The sequence below is a fragment of the Amblyomma maculatum genome, chromosome 1, assembly GCF_055883805.1.
Source record: "Amblyomma maculatum isolate TAMU_Amacu chromosome 1, ASM5588380v1, whole genome shotgun sequence".
NCBI classification, from domain to species: Eukaryota; Metazoa; Arthropoda; class Arachnida; order Ixodida; family Ixodidae; genus Amblyomma; species Amblyomma maculatum.
The window spans coordinates 272,616,520-272,633,955 of record NC_139344.1 but is presented as its reverse complement, the minus strand read 5'-3'; the positions used below and the strand labels follow the sequence as shown (position 1 = coordinate 272,633,955).

Here is a 17,436-nt window from a genome sequence, read left to right as displayed (position 1 = left end):
AGGCAAGGCAGTACTCACCCCTCTGGTGGCGTTGCCATTATAACACAAAAGTCAATCGCTTGTCGAAACATCCCGATTAACACAGACTTAGAGGCAGTGGCAATACAAGCATTAATATTCGGTAAAATAACAACGGTATGTTCACTGTATATTCCGCCAGATCATAGACTATGCAACAAAAATTTTGAAAAGCTGATTGACCAACTCCCAGAACCATGGCTGCTGGTCGGAGACTTTAATGCCCACCACCCATTATGGGGATGTACAAGAACGGACTTCCGAGGTGCACTAATTGAAAAGTTCTTGTTGTCCTCAGGATCATGTTTACTCAACTCAAAACAGCCAACATACTACAGCTCAGCTCATAATACGTACACAGCCATTGACTTAGCCATTGGCTCTCCGATGCTCTTGGCAGCCACAGAGTGGGTTGTTATTGACAATCTATATGGAAGCGACCATTTTCCCATCTCTGTGAAGTACACAGGTAATAAAAATGTAAATGCATCTAGTCCCAGGAAATTTAAAGAATATGTGGCCAACTGGGAGATGTTCAGGGAACACTCAGCTCTGCCCTGTTCATCAGTTACTGGCTTAGGCGTTGACGAATCTCAACTCTTGATCACGCTGCACATTATAGATGCCGCAGAAAAACACATTCCACAAACATCAAGTAAGCCACGAAACAAACGAAGGTCGTGGTGGAATGCAGAATGTAAAACTGCCCGTGAAACACAAAACAAGGCATGGTCGAAGTTACGCCGATACCCCACGGCTGAAAACCTAATAGAATTTAAGCGTGCAAAGGCAAATGGCAAATGTGTTCGATGCATCTCCAAGCGAGAAAGCTGGTCATCATTCCTTTCTTCTGTGAACTCTTATTCTGATGCTCACAAAGTATACAACAGAATAAGAGCACTCAAAGGAAATAACACTCTCCCAACACCCCTTGTCAGCACTAGTGGCGACTCTCTTGAACACCAAGCAGACACACTAGGGCAACACTTCGAATATGTATTCAGCTCAGCGCACTATACTGATTCTTTTCTGCGGCACAAGGTAACTGAGGAGAGGAAGCCTATATGTGATAAAAGACCATGCACAGGAGGGTACAATAGCCCTTTCACCATGCAGGAGCTGAAGATTGCACTTGGCACATGTGGGAACAGCACCAGGTCCTGACAGGGTCACATATGGAATGCTCAAACACCTGCATACGGCACGCTTGAAACCCTACTTTGCCTGTATAATAAAATATGGGCCACAGGACGCTTTCCTAAAGCATGGAAGGAAGCGATCATTATCCCAATATTAAAACCCGGAAAAGAACCCACTCTAGCTGCCAGTTATCGGCCTATTGCTCTAACCAGCTGCTTATGCAAGCTTTTTGAAAAAATGGTAAAACGCCGCCTCCTACATTTCCTTGAATACAATGATCTTCTTCATCCAAACCAAGCTGGTTTTAGAGCTGGGCGGTCAACTGCTGATCAGCTCATTGCATACGAGTCTTATGCAAGGGATGCTTTTGTACATAAACAGCATTGTTTATCTGTCTTTTTCGATCTTGAAAAAGCATATGATACCACTTGGCGCTATGGTATCATCCGCGACCTCTTCTCTCTTGGCATCACAGGGAACATGTTGAATACAATTCGAAGTTACTTGTCTGAGCGGGCCTTCAAAGTTCGTGTTGGCAATGCATACTCAAAGCAGTACATACAGGAAAATGGTGTCCCTCAAGGTGGTGTTCTCAGTTGCACACTTTTCATAGTCAAAATGAACTCTTTAAAAAGTGTGTTGCCAAAAACCATTTCTTACTCTGTATATGTTGATGATATCCAGATAAGCTTCAAATCTTGCAACTTGGCCATCTGTGAAAGAAAGATTCAGCTAGGTGTTAACAAACTGTCCAGGTGGGCTGATGACAATGGGTTTAAATTTAACTCTGAAAAAAGTGTTTGTGTACTTTTCTCTAAGCAGCGTGGCGTCAGACCTGACCCCAACATTACACTGAATGGTCAGAGCCTTGCCTTTAAAAAGGAACATAAATTTCTTGGCGTAGTTGTTGACGAAAAACTTTCCTTCATTGCCCACATAAAACAGTTGCGACTGAAGTGTCTCAAAGCAATAAATCTGCTAAAAATTCTCTCTCACCGGTCATGGGGTACAGATCGCGACTGCCTTCTGAGCCTTCTGAATAGTGTAGTTCTATCATGCATAGACTATGGCTCGATGGTCTATGGGTCAGCATCATCCTCTGCTCTAAAATTACTCGATCCCGTGCACCACCTCGGCCTTCGCCTCGCTACGGGCGCTTTTCGAACTAGCCCAATTGCTAGCCTTTATGTCGAGGCGAACCGATGGTCACTGCAACGAAGGAGAGAATTTACTTGTGTAACTTATGTCATGAAGGTACTATGCCAACTGAACCATCCATGTCGCCGGCTCCTGCTTGACAAAACTAGCACAGCACTCTTCTCAAGAAAATCATCTCTAACACCGCCATATCCAGTCAGAGTTGCCACGCATATTGAAGAACTGGACGTTCCGATTACCAGCCTTCATACAACTTCACCAAAAGACTTAATTGCCCCTTGGGAAATGCATGCTGTTAATTGTGACCTGTCGTTTCTTGCAGTGGGGAAGCACGCATCCTCTATTGCCATACAGCGGCACTTCATGTTACTTCAGGCGAAGTACACTTGTGATGAATATTACACCGATGCTTCGAAGTCTGCTCAAGTGTCCTGTGCAGCACATGGACCACACTTTTCACTTTCAAAAACACTGAACAGACATACAAGTATATTTACCGCTGAATGCCATGGAATCCTGCTAGCCGTGAGACACATCATAGAAAAGAAAATACAGACATCGATCATCTACACAGACTCCCTCAGTGTTTTAATGTCCCTATCCTTTCATCATCATCATCATCATCAGCCTGATTATACCCACTGCAGGGCGAAGGCCTCTCCCATATTTCTCCACTTAACCCGGTTCTGTGCTAGCTGCATCCACTTGACCCCTGCGAACTTCTTAATCTCATCCGCCCACCTAACTTTCTGCTGCCCCCTGCTACGCTTTCCTTCCCTTGGAATCCAGTTTGTTACCCTCAGCGACCATCGGTTATCCTCTCTTCGCACTACATCTCCTGCCCATGTCCATTTCTTCTTCTTAATTTCTACTAGAATGTCGGTAACTTGAGTTATTTCTCTGACCCACTCTGCACGCTTTCTATCTCTTAATGTTACCCCTAACATTTTTCGTTCCATAGCCCTCTGGGTTGTCCTCAACTTAAGTAGAACTCTCTTGGTTAGCCTCCACGTTTCAGCCCCATAGGTGAGTACAGGCAAGATGCAACTGTTGTATACTTTCCTCTTGAGCGATACCGGTAAGCTGCTGGTCATAATCTGCGAGTGCTTGCCAAATGCGCTCCATCCCAATCGTATTCTTCTTGTTATTTCCTTTTCGTGGTCCGGATCTGCGGTTACTACCTGTCCTAAGTAGACATATTCGCCTACTACTTCCAGTATTTCGCTACTTAATGTAAACTGCTGTTCCTTCCCGAGGCTGTTGAACATTACCTTAGTCTTCTGCATATTGATTTTCAAGAACATTACCTTAGTCTTCTGCATATTGATTTTCAAGCCTACCTTTCTACTTTTCCTGTCTAGGTCATCAATCATTATTTGCAGTTCATCCCCCGAGTTGCTTAGCAAGGCAATGTCATCCTTTCGAAAGTGGCATAATAAGAACCCAGTCCTGAATTCCCTTTATAACTCCCTTATGTCTGCCCATAAACTAGAACTTAATATTACACTGTGTTGGGTGCCAGGCCACCGCTGTATACCAGGAAATGAGGCAGCTGATAGGCTTGCTGCATCAGCTGCCCTTCGAAACACTACAGACACTGACAACGTATCATATCAGGATCTCAAGCCACACATCAAAAACACGATCAGACAACAATGGCAAGAGGAGTGGGACATGGCAACGGAGAATAAACTACACACAATAAAACCAAGGATAGGCAGATACACTACAGAAAAACAAAACAGATTCAAAGAAGTAGCTCTGTGCAGGATGAGAATAGGTGACACATACACAACACATTCATACCTTTTAACGAACTCTCCTGCACCACGTTGTTCGAGATGCGGTTGCCGGCTCACAGTACTTCATATTTTAATTGAATGTCAAAGACTTGAACAGCATAGGAGACGTCACTTTCCTGAATTATACACGAAACAAATACCGCCTCATCCATCCATCTTTCTTGGCGATCATCCAATGTTTCCTTTAGAAAGACTTTTTAAATATTTATTAAAAGTAGGCTTTTTATACGGAATGATTTATCAACATGGGCGTCAGACCATTTCTTTTAATTAAATGGCTTTCTTTTAAAGAAATTGTTGCTGAGGCAACTTATTCTTTTAACACGTACATCTCACCCTTTCATTTTTACTCAGACCACTAAACACCTTAACTCAATGTTTTTAGGCCCTATACACCACTGCTTTTAGTCTACACACTCCGGAAAAACTTTTAGGCCCTATACACCATCATATTTAAGTACTTCATTAAACACCTCACCTCGGACATTTTATTAAATTCAGTTGTCACTTCACCTTGTGTTTTGGCGCTCTTTGGCCAAAGATGCCCTTGCGCCATAAAAAATCAGTCCATCATCATCATCAAGCTGCATTGGCTTCCTTCTCCGTGGCCTCAACAGCACACAGCACTACGGTGAGCGGTATAGTGACTGATTAAGTTAAATGAAAACGAGCGTGCGCGATGTATAGAAAAACTAGTCAACATTGTTCAACTCCTGGGCCTATTGCTAGTGCATGAAAGGAGGACAACGATATGAATGCCTGGAAGTGTTTTCATGTGACGACTTTTTTGATGGGCTTTCTGCAGCTCCAAGCACCTTCACTCTAAGAACAGTATTACAGGCAACTATAGGGAACTAGAAATCATATTTCTAACTCACTGTACCTGCAACTTAAGAGACAGAATTTCATCGAATATGAAGAACTCAATCTTTTAGTTCTTTGTAACATTCGCCTATATAGTATGCTGCCAAATTGTTCTATCCTGCTCGATAAAAAAAGACATTTCACATCTGTTTCATCGTGCTGACATGTAAAGGTCATTCATAGGTTAATATATACATGAAAGCTTTTAAGAATGCTCTCATTTTGTTCTCTTTGGTGTACAGGAGAGGTGCATGAGCTCAAATGCAACATTCTCCATGATCGCTTGCAGCGAAATTTGAGCATCTGCTCACCTTTTTTAACATACTTGGAACATTTTTATTAAAATGCGCGTCATCTTATTCTGCTTATTTTGCACCCCTCATAGCCGAATCCACTTTGGGACATTAAACTCCATATGCCATATATACCATACTTAAATATCCTGCTCGATCAGAGCTAGGTTGTACATGGATATTTAATTTGTTTGTCAGGTTCTTAATAAGCTTCAAAAGAAAATTTAATAATCGGAGAAATAATGCTGCATGATTTTGCCAGGAATCTAACTATGTTTACTCGCTTCCTAGGCCCGGTGATGAAGAGTCACTCGTTAAAACTTGCGAAAGTGAAAACAGAGAAAAGCTACTTCATAAGTTCCAGCCGTTTCTGCAATATCGCGCTGGAGTGACCGCTCAAGGTAACTGCAGTTACGCGAAAGTGAAAACAGAGAAAAGCTACTTCACAAGTTCCGGCCGTTTCTGCAATATCGCTTTGGAGTGACCGCTCAAGGTGACTGCAGTTACCTTCTCAGCAGCTTTTATGTCCTTTTCTGTACGAACATATACATAGGCAGTTCTGCAGGTGAATGGGATGTGACAGTGTCACAGTGCGGCATTCCTGCCTTCAATTAAGATCATAGGCACATGGAATATCCGTCAAAATTTCTTATGATTATACAACAAAACATGCATGAGCTGCAGGCATTTGCTATTGCGCTTTTCGTCGTGTGGTGAAAAAGCAACCATGAAAATTAAAGTTGCAAACAATTTGGTCAAGTTTCAATGCACAAGTGCAACGCACGTTAGCCTCGAAGGCAATTCATCGCCGAAGGGTCTACTTGTCGCGCTTAACGCTGCTTCCTTTGGCTTTTATCATTATCTGACCACGAGTAACATCTGGAAACAAGTGCCAATTTCTTTTTTTGTGCCTCATGGTGCAACCAACCGCACCATAGCTTGCAGGAATATTAGGAATTATGCTCGAAGACACAGCAAGCGCCGCGCATCCAATGCAGATGGCGCGGGGTTTTGCCTACACCCCGAAAGTCACTGCTGTTGCCAGAGCCGCCGCATCTCCACTTACGTCACGGGCTGACGCTTGTCTATACCAGTCTTGCATGGTCCACATACTTATAGTGCTTGATATACAGCATTTTGTCATTTTCTGCTGCTGAGACCCACGCATATGAGCCTACAGTAATACTGAAGAAAAGTTAATAGCTGTAACTACATTAACCCATTAATGTTTTTCGGCCTCTTTATGGTCACTGACGTAAAAAAAAGAAATTGCTTAGTTATTTTCAAATGCAAAGAAAAGTGCATTCACTCTTTGTGTTTTGTGTTTTATATTCAAGGCATTGAAGGCATTTGCAATAGAACAGGACAAAACTGAGGACAAGGAGCGGTTGTTGCGCAAAGTTGATGACTGTGTGGTGGGAATGAAACTGTGAGCCCTTTTTTATTCCTTGCCTACATTTCTCATTGCCTTACAAGGGTAGCAGTTGGATCACACGATGCATTGTCTTTTCAGCAACATCAATGCACTGCGCAAGGCAAACCTTGTGGTTGAAAAGAGCATTGATGAGCAGTACAGGGAGCGCCTCCTTTCTGGAGGACATGTCAAGCAGAGGTAACGCGTCTCCACATTGTGTGCTAAAGAGCATTATTTGTGAGTCTACCTAGCTGATTGTAGTCATATTGTGTTGAACTCCTGATCCAAGAGTGACCAGTATAGGAGAAGATAGGTGTTATGCGTTATGGCGCATTTGCTACTCCTGCAGTGTGCTTGCACCAGTAAGTGTCAATGTAGAGATGAAGAGTGTTGATAAATTTAGTCTCTCCTCTAAGTACAGTGCGATAAAAGGAGGCGTGGCTACCATTGACCAGACGTAGTAATTTTAATCTACATTTCACTAACTTCAAATGTAGTGCACGTCTTTTTCGTCTTCGAATTCTTGGGGAATCTGACAGCTCGAAAGTTTTTGCATTAGGTGTCTCAAAATAGCTCTTTGCCATCTGCTGCATATCTTTTGTCCACTATCCCGACAGCCATCTTGGCTACGCTGAAAAACTCTGAATCAGCGTGTATGCAGGTCAGGTAATTTTCCTGTTTGTGTTCTTGTTTTATGCTGGTGCCTCTTCTTTTCTTGCCTCAGTTCTTTCTTTTATCATCATCATCATCATCATCATCATCATCAGCCTGATTATACCCACTGCAGGGCGAAGGCCTCTCCCATATTTCTCCACTTAACCCGGTTCTGTGCTAGCTGCATCCACTTGACCCCTGCGAACTTCTTAATCTTATCCGCCCACCTAACTTTCTGCCGCCCCCTGCTACGCTTTCCTTCCCTTGGAATCCAGTTTGTTACTCTCAGCAACCATCGGTTATCCTCTCTTCGCACTACATGTCCTGCCCATGTCCATTTCTTCTTCTTAATTTCTACTAGAATGTCGGTAACTTGAGTTATTTTTCTGACCCACTCTGCACGCTTTCTATCTCTTAATGTCACCCCTACCATTTTTCGTTCCATAGCCCTCTGGGTTGTCCTCAACTTAAGTAGAACTCTCTTGGTTAGCCTCCACGTTTCAGCCCCATAGGTGAGTACAGGCAAGATGCAACTGTTGTATACTTTCCTCTTGAGCGATACCGGTAAGCTGCTAGTCATAATCTGCGAGTGCTTGCCAAATGCGCTCCATCCCAATCGTATTCTTCTTGTTATTTCCTTTTCGTGGTTCGGATCTGCGGTTACTACCTGTCCTAAGTAGACATATTCGCTTACTACTTCCAGTATTTCGCTACCTAATGTAAACTGCTGTTCCTTCCTGAGGCTGTTGAACATTACCTTAGTCTTCTGCATATTGATTTTCAAGCCTATCTTTCTACTTTTCCTGTCTAGGTCATCAATCATTATTTGCAGTTCATCCCCCGAGTTGCTTAGCAAGGCAATGTCATCAGCAAATCGCAGATTACTGAGGTGTTTTCCATCTACCCTTATCCCTAACTGCTCCCATTCCAAGTCTCTGAATACTTCCTCTAAACAAGCTGTGAATAGTACTGGGGAGATTGTGTCTCCTTGCCTAACACCTTTCTTTATGGGAATTTTGTTACTTTCTTTATGCAGAACTATGGTTGCTGTGCAGCCACTATATATATCTTCCAGCACTTTCACGTACGGCTCGTCTACCCCCTGATTTCGCAATGCCTGCATCACCGCCGAGGTTTCAACTGAGTCGAATGCTTTTTCGTAATCAATGAATGCTATGTATAAGGGCTGGTTATATTCCGAGCATTTTTCTATCACCTGATTGATGGTATGGATATGATCGATAGTAGAGTACCGTTTCCGAAACCCTGCTTGATCCTTTGCTTGATTGCAGTCTAAGGTTGTCCTGATTCTATTAGCGATTACCTTAGTAAATACCTTATACGTAACAGACAGTAAGCTGATTGGTCTGTAATTTTTAAGGTCCTTAGAGTCCCCTTTCTTGTGAATGAGGATAATGTTTGCATTCTTCCATGGTTCCGGTACCGTCGATGACACCAGGCACTGCGTATACAGGGTGGCCAGTTTTTCTAGCACGATATCCCCCCCATCCTTCAGCAAATCTGTAGTTATCTGATCCTCTCCAGCTGATTTCCCCCTTTTCATAGTTTCTAGTGCTTTCTTGACCTCGTCCTTCGTCACTGGTGGAACGTCTGACTGTTTTTCCCTACCGGCAATCTCATTACGGTCCTGACTACTTTGGCTACTGTAGAGATCTGTATAGAACTCCTCGGCTACTTTGACTATCTTTTCCATATTAGTGATGACGTTGCCCGCCTTGTCCCTTATCGCATACATCTGGTTTTTGCCTATGCCCAATTTCTTCTTTACCGCTTTAAGGCTTCCCCCGTTCTTTACAGCATGCTCAATTTTCTCCATGTTATACTTCCTTATATCGGCCACCTTGCGCTTATTGATTAGCTTTGATATCTCGGCCAATTAGATCTGGTCTGTTGGATTGGAAGCTTTCATACTCTGGCGTTTCTTAATCAAATCTTTCGTCGCCTTAGACAGCTTGCCGGTATCCTCTCTAACTATCCTACCGCCTACTTCTACCGCGCACTCAGTAATGATAGCTCTGAAATTATTGTTCCTTGCCTCTAGGGTAATGTCGCCATCCTCAGTTAGAGCTGAAAACCTATTCTGTAGCGAGATCCTGAACTCTTCTGCCCTCCCCCTCACCGCTAATTTGTTGATGGGTTTCTTTCTTACTAATCTGCTGCGTTCCTTCTCCAGATTTAGGCTAATTCGGGACCTCACCATCCTTTCTTTTATTTGCTGCTCTAAAATATATCTTAAAGGTGCACTGAGGAGAATTTCAAGAGCATCTTTTAATTGCAGAAACTCGATCTGCATGCTCTGAGCATTCTTATAAACTTCAAATTATTACCCTGTGTGGTGGGCTTTTCTGTTGAAATCAGATAAAATCTCCTGACTACCACCTTTCTTTCTTTTTAATTCGCCACAGAAAGCAGGAGGAGTCACCCAACGCACAGCATTTGTTTCCGGCAATTGCATGGCAGCTTGCCGCTGTGTCATCGGCGGAGTAATACAATCTTGTAAACATAGTGCATAGTGCTCTTGCATTGGGCTTGTTTCGGTGACATGCTTTCTTAACCACGAGTATGTAGAGATTCTATCAAACTATTATATACGTCAGATCCAAAAACACCAATAAAGGTTACTTTGGATGTCTTCACAGATTAGAAGATTTTCATTGGCCCAGAGTGACCAGTAAGGGGAGGATTGGTATTATGGGTTATGGCATGTTTGCTATTCTCGCAGTGCACTTGCACTATTAAGGGGACAGGGTAACCCCTATGCTTCCCATGTGGTTTTTGGCATAACTAATACAGATATCGCCGAGGTCAGTAGTTTGTCGTCTGTTTGCTGAACCAAAAATATATTATTATGCAAAAAAGTGAATTATTATCGTTTCTTTTTTCGAAGACCTAATTTTTGATGACGTTTCAGACATTTTCTTATCATTAAACAAAAACTATTCACCCTGTCACTTTAATTTGGTTCAGTATATTGCCATATAGTCATTTAGTATGCACCAAAAAAACCAGCGCGGTATCTTTTGTAATATTGAAAATTATAGTACCGACGTAACGAAAACTCTTGTTTTGAGAAAAGTTAGTTTAAAGTAAACTAGCTTGAATCCCTAGTGTTTCACTCAGCCAACAATTTTTGACCCTTTATGCAGTAGGAGACAGCTGCATAGTCATCATCTTGCTCAGCTTTGCGCTTCTTTTCCTGTCGTTTAGCTTTCCAGGCCTGCTTTGAATATTTGGACCGCATCGGTTATGGCAATCTTCAATGTCTTCAGGCCCACAAAGACATTTTCTGGAGCACGCTTCCACACTACGCTATTGAACGACTCATTTGGGTTCTGGGTTCGTCCGTGCAGTTATTTCGACGGAAACTCTTGTTGTGAACCAAGATACTTTGTTGAGCGAGTTGGTACTTATTCATTATTAATTTAAACAGTGTGAAAGCTGCCGATAACACTGTTGCCAGATGGCGTTGTCTTTTAGCTAAAATCAGGGAATTTTATGTTTTGTGTACATTTAGGCTGTAAGAAAGTTAAGGGGAAAAAAACAGCATGCATAAAGAAGGGCATGTCACTGGTCACTTTGCTTTCAGGTCGCTTATTAATATTGGTAAAATTTGTGCAGGATGAAGTTTCATATTGGAAAAGATGCAGAAAAGAATGTAATTTCATATTTAGAAAAAAAAAAATATATATATATATATATATATATATATATATATATATATATATATATATATATATATATATATATATATTTTTTAGAATTTTCACTTACCCTGTCCACTTAAGTGCAACGTGGAGATTGAGGTGTGTGCCTCTTATGCTGATTCACAGTGGTTTCAGCATTACCAAGGTGGCTGTGTGGACAAAAGACATGCAGCAGATACTTAAGAGCTATTTAAGACATCTACTGGAAATCTTGAGCTGTCAGATCCCCCAGGTATTAGAAGACAAAAGACATGCACAATGTTTGCATTTAGTGAAATGTGAAGAATTTATGCATAAAATCACTGGCTATGAAAGCAAAGAGTACAAGTATATCTTTAATGTTATGATCTTGATTTATGACTGAAACTATTCATGGAAACCACAAAACAAAATTTTGCAGACCACTCTTTGTGCACCTTTAATGTGCTTTAGACTGCATAATCTAATCAGCTTTGTACAGCTGCATGGTGCCTTTATTCATCCCCTGATAAATGTGAAGATCTAAAAGCTAATAAAGCATCTTCATTGGGCTCACTTGTGCCTTCAGTTATCAAAGTTAATGTTATGTTTGAGATGTCAAGTAAACATCTTATCAGCTATGGAAGTAACCATAATCCGTCAACCGTGTAGCGAATACTGAATGCCATGTTTCGGCACTGCTGGATAGATAGCATAGCATCCATACAGTGACACGCCGTTACGCAAACACAAAGTTGCTTGGTGGAGGGCAGGTTCAAGACTGGAAATGGCAGCAGGATCTGTCCCTCCTGCTCTTAAAAGGCCATTGTTCAGTGTATGGCATCTTATACAAACAAGCCCAATGCTTCGATAAAGTATTGGAGATATTTTCACGAAATACTACAGTGATGCGTGCGCTGGAAGACAGTAAAAGTACAAATCAAAGCTCTCTCATGCTTCCATTCGAAAGCCAGGTTCCTTGCATTCTACTCTGGCCGCCGATCTTGGATGGTGACGTCAACAGCCAAGGCGGCATCTATGGTCTGTCTCTCTGACTGAGGGGTGACGGGTGCGCAGAGATCACTAATTGTGTTAGCTGCTCGCCGCGTGCTTCTCTCTTGCTCGTTTCGTTGTCATGCATGTGGAATCCCTACTCCGAGACCGTTCTTTGGGCTGTGTAGTTCCTACAGCCTTTCCTTTGCTTGCACAGCTGATCAGTACATACACTGCACTGTACGTCTCCTGCCAAACATCGGGTAGGAAGGGGAATTTGGCTTGCCAGACAGGAGAGTGAAAAATCTGAGAGGGAATGTGAGGTGCGAAATACTAAAGAATTTGTTGATTGCAGTGGCCGTAACTGCGGTACTAATAATTACTCTTTAAAAAAAAAAATTTTATGGCCTTGTGTTCTGGGGCGAAGCCTCACAGTCACAGTGGATGAAAATATTTTCAACCGGAGGTTGGACTGTGGCCCTTTAAAGGAAATAAAAAATTCGTCTGTGACTTTTCTAATGTTTCCCCTAATGGATATTTGTTGATACTAGCTGTTACTAATGCTTTAATTTTCTTACTGATCCTAACAGTATTGAATATCAACATTAGACGGCAACAACTTCATTATTGGGCAATTGATTTGTGCAAAAAACAAGGCCTTGTGAGTTTGAATTGGAAATAGTGGATTTTAGTGTTTATGGTAGGCTTAAAATAATGAGCGATTCTTTTTGATTGTTATTATTGAATAAAAATGGAGAATTGCTTTTCTTATTGGTAGATTTGTAGTCTATGTATCATACATGCTATTTTACCTTCGCAAGCTCATATTAATGTTTTTGCCAGTGCTGACAATCCTTGTTTTTGTTTTGCTTTGGAGAACAAAATTGTGTCAGAATACCTTGCCTGTTTATAATATTTAAGAAGTAAGGCAGGTGGGAGTACTGGCTGTGTTGGGGGAGGGAATTGTTGGTGTTACTGTGGTGTACTGATTCACAAGGAGCTCAAGAAATAGTGGCACAGAAGTAAAAAAAGAAAACACAGAAGTAAAAAAAAAAATACCAGAGTGCAGGGAAAAACTAAGCAGCTATGACCGATATGCAGTGTTTAAAAACTCATGTGGTCCCTCCGTTACTTGAGAACTTTAAACTGCTCTGAATTAAGGGGGGATGCAGGGCTAAACGGTCAAGTTTTGAACTGTTAAACCAATATCGATAAAATTTTTGGAATTGCTCATCTTCTTCTTATTAGAATATATTCTAAGTTTCATCAACTTAGCACAATATCAACTTAGCACAAATAGAAAAAAGTTGTAGCTGTCATAATGAGTAAGTGTGTCAGCTTAGGAAAACTGTAATTTCAAAAATTATGAAGGTGTACTAACCCTTTGTGCTTAGGTAACCTCTAGATAGCTTATTGTGCAGGATAGGGCTAACTGCGGGTTTTTTGTGGCACTTTTGTAATAATCTGAGCACTTTAAGAATGAACTTCATTTTTTTTTTTCTCCTTATATGTCACATATTCTATACTTTTTTCTTTGAGAATAATTAGGAATCTAAAAAGTACCTTGTCTTGTTGGCAACAAAATTTTAGTCCAGAAGCCACCTTGAAAGCAGCTTTTGGCGAAAGAGTTTGGAAATGGTAGTTTTCTTAACGGTTGTGCTCTTGCATAAAGTGCAAACTGAGAAAAACGAGTTCTGGGATTTCAGAACATGCTATTCACATTTAGGGCCTAAGTTAATAAATCAGTGGCTTAATGCATACCTTGGGCCATTCTTTTCAACATGACACTGCTGTGTGGCGATTGCTTCGAGTTGCCTCTTTTTCTTTTTTTTTTCCAGCACTCTTGTCTGCGCTCGTGAAATGCTTTCTGGGCGTGCCTCCTCGTCTCAGCCCCATAATCTATCTCCAGCTTGTTGAGTACATTGGTTAGCCAGGCTCCCAGGGGTGCGAAAACAGTGTTCAAAGTTACGTGCTGGGTTTTAGTGAATCCAAGCTTCATTTCGGTTTACCAGCTAATCTGCTTTTGCCACAGCCCAAAATTTGCCTCTCCTTTCGTTCTTTTTTTAGCTGTCTGGAGTTCCCTCGATAACAGGTCTTTTTAGGCTAGAGAACACAAAAAACAAGCATTCTAACTTGGGGATACACTCCGCTTTCAATTTCTTGCCTGTTGTGCGGTTGCATTTTCAAATCATAGGCACTTTCGGTGGTGAGTGCACTCCATCTCGCAAAAAAATTAATTTTAATTTTTTATTGTGCAGAGAACAACCAAACTTGGTGAGAAGTTTCTTTAATACATGTGCAATTCAAAACAACAATAATAATAATAAAAAAAAACACTTTTTTGTTTCTGCTGGAAAGTGTGATTTTAGTCCCACATACACATACCCCTTTAAAGGTCAACTCCGGAGGTTCTTTGACATTTGAATATTCTAGTAAAAATTTTACTGTAGGGTCTCCTCTCCGTCCTGATGCGTTCTACAAAATTTGGGCGCCATACGATAATCCTTTCGCGCGCAACACGACTTTAAAATATGCCGTTTTGATGGCTTAAATTGAGACTATTTCATCAGGCAACACTGAGTTTCTGACGTCACAAACAGTATACCGGCGTTACTGTCCACTTCCCGTGTGATTATGAAATTGTGAGGCTTATATTGAACTACCTCAGACATTTTATGCATTGCGTCATGATTTCCATGCTTTATGTTCCCCATCCAACGCACGTACGAGTGTTTTTCTCATACTGAGCGTGACGTCACCATTTCGTCAACTGGGACGTCGTTTCTGGCCGTGAAAGCAGTTTCAGTTTCGATTTGCTGTTTTTCCTTTTTAAAAATACTTCTAATTGGAATTTCAAAAAACGTTTTTTTATGTTAGAGTCAGGACGTGCCGAGGAATGTAATTCAACCAAAAACAAAAAATGATGAAAAACCCACCAGAGTTGCCCTTTAATGGGGCAGGAGTCATCTAAGAGAGTTCAGTGGCAAAAAAAGGGAAGTGAGTGTCGCACAACTTATGAAGGGCATTTTTTGCAAGTTGGAGCCCATTGGGTAATGGTCATTTGAAATGTATAATAAAAAAGAGCCTTTAACTAATTTTCTGCAGCTTTCATATGCGCAGAATACACATTAAAGAAGAATGCGTTATTGAAAATGTGTTTGCTAAATAAAAAGCCATTGTGTTGTAGAGGTCTAATGTAATATGCGGCGCGTTCATTGTGCTTGTTTGTCAAGTCGAAGGAAGTTGGGACGTCCAAGGTCACACTGCATTTGGCAGCAGTTGATTTAGTGGGACCCTTTCATTTTTTCCTGTGTTGGCACAATTTTGTCAAGCAGCTTTTTGTGGGCTCTTCTGTGGCATCGTGCCACAGTCTTGGTGCTACCCTATGAACCCCTGTCTGCTCCGTGCCATCTTACGTTGTTAACATAGTTGTAGGTTGGTGAGGTGTTTATTTATTTCTTATTGTTGTAGGATGGGTCTAGCAGAGACGGAACATAGCTGCGTACAGATTTTTACAGACATGACACGTGCCCAAATTTGTGAAAAACAGTTTACAAGCAGTAGAACAGGACAAAAGGTAGCTAAGGCAAAATAAAACACATACAATACACAAGAAACCAGCAAATTTGTGTGCACTGCATACGGCACTTGACCTTGTTACGAAAGTTGCAGTCTCATATGGTCTCAGTTATAATTCATTCCCCGTCATACATGGAAATACTAGGTTTAAAAGTGTGCTCTAAATGTTCATTGCAGTTGCAAACATTTCTTTAAGTTGCATTTAATCATTACGTTCAGTGCTTGCTTAAAATGCAAACTAGGGAGGCTATCTATTCCAAGCTTCAAGGCTTCCTTTACTGCGAGCTTTCTTAAATTCTCTTTGTTCTAGGACTGCTTTGTGATACCACGCATGTCTCTTTAAACATAAGGACCACCTTTTTTTTTAGTTTAAGGCAGTTCAATGTGGCCATGTGACAATTTGCCTGCTTGTTAGTGCTTTTACTTGCATGTCTCATTCAATTTCTTTGAGATACCCGCCTGTGGCAGTTTCATCACTGAGAATTTTTTTCTTATGCAGCACTTTTGTGAGAGAAGAAAGCTGCTTAAAACTGACCAATCTAAACTGGAAAGGCAAAAACACATTCCTCAATGCACATCCGCAGGGTTAGACAAAATTTAAATCAAGCTGATTAAAGAACTTGGTCCAAGAAGCAAATAAATGTTAAAAGCATTTGAAACAGTCATAAAGGATAAGCAAATTCTAGGCAGATGACCGCACAGTAAAATGAATTTGATTTATAGAGGGGAAGGAGAGAGGATGCATATAAAATCTGTCCAACCAATTACGATAACAATTGTTGCATACAGGCTGGCAATGCAGGTGGTGAAATTAAAAATGCAGTCAATGCAGTCATGGGTAGAAAATGATAAAATACTTTGAGAACTTCAGAACGGGTTTGAAAATGGTAGGTGCTTAGATGATAGCCTGTTCGTGCTTACCGAACGCATAGAAATAGCAAGGGTGGAATACTGGGGTGTGTGACAATGTAAGTAGGGAATTCTTATGAAACACACATTAAGGCGTCGGTCATAAATGATTTCCTGCACAAAACGTACAGAGATAATAAAGTTGAAATACTGCAGTTTTTGTATGCCTCACATAACCACAGCACATCTGTGATGTCACAGCTGTCTTTTGGCAGTTGAACCCAAAGCTACATGGGGGGAATATTTCATTTAAAAGTTATGTACTGCTTTTTTGTACAATCTACATGTGCGATGTATCATTCCATAGACAGAACGCACAGCGAAAATTTGGTGTCTCTTGTCCTTTTAGATATTCGTGTTACACACTTGTAACCATTCTGTGAATTTTAAAGCAACGGCATTAAAGGTGCCATTCTCCGGAAGATTTGTCAGCCTATTTTGAGAAAAGTCATTGGTTGAGAGAGGTCACATAATCTCGTGACATCACACATTTGCTGGCCACTCAGCGCTCGGCCAGGTCAAGCAGCCTTGTGATGTCATTTAACCTGGCCAATCAGGGAATGTCCTGGTTGAGGTGACGTGGCTGAGTGTTGATGGGGTCTGTGACAGTGTAGTCGAGTAGTTAGGTAGTCTGTCAGGGGGTTCTGCATGGTTGTGATGTCCTCCACAGGGTTGCAATTTCAGCTAAACAGCATTACGAAGTATGTGTGAAGTAATAAAAGCACTTTCATTGAAAGGAAAAAGAAAATTGATCAAAAAGAATTTAACCGCTGCCCTTTGAGTTGCAAGCCAGGTGCGCTCCCTTTGTATATTGAGAGGCATTTATTCAGTGCAATAGACTATATGCCTTATGTAAATTCCTCATTCTGTAGAGTTGGCAACCACCACACAATATATTTCAGTAATGCTTCATTAAAATTAAGGTGACT

The 17,436-nt window shown here is 41.3% G+C and overlaps 1 protein-coding gene across 1 annotated transcript in view; it reads left to right on the top strand.

The window, feature by feature from the left end:
- The window catches only part of Sec20 (vesicle transport protein Sec20), a 31,451-nt gene that overhangs the window by 6,014 nt on the left and 8,001 nt on the right, over positions 1 to 17,436 (top strand). Inside the window, exons 3-4 of the mRNA XM_084591267.1 lie at positions 6,613 to 6,704; positions 6,789 to 6,887. Of these exons, the coding sequence (XP_084447393.1) occupies positions 6,613 to 6,704; positions 6,789 to 6,887 (191 nt within the window). The remainder of the gene's footprint in view (positions 1 to 6,612; positions 6,705 to 6,788; positions 6,888 to 17,436) is intronic.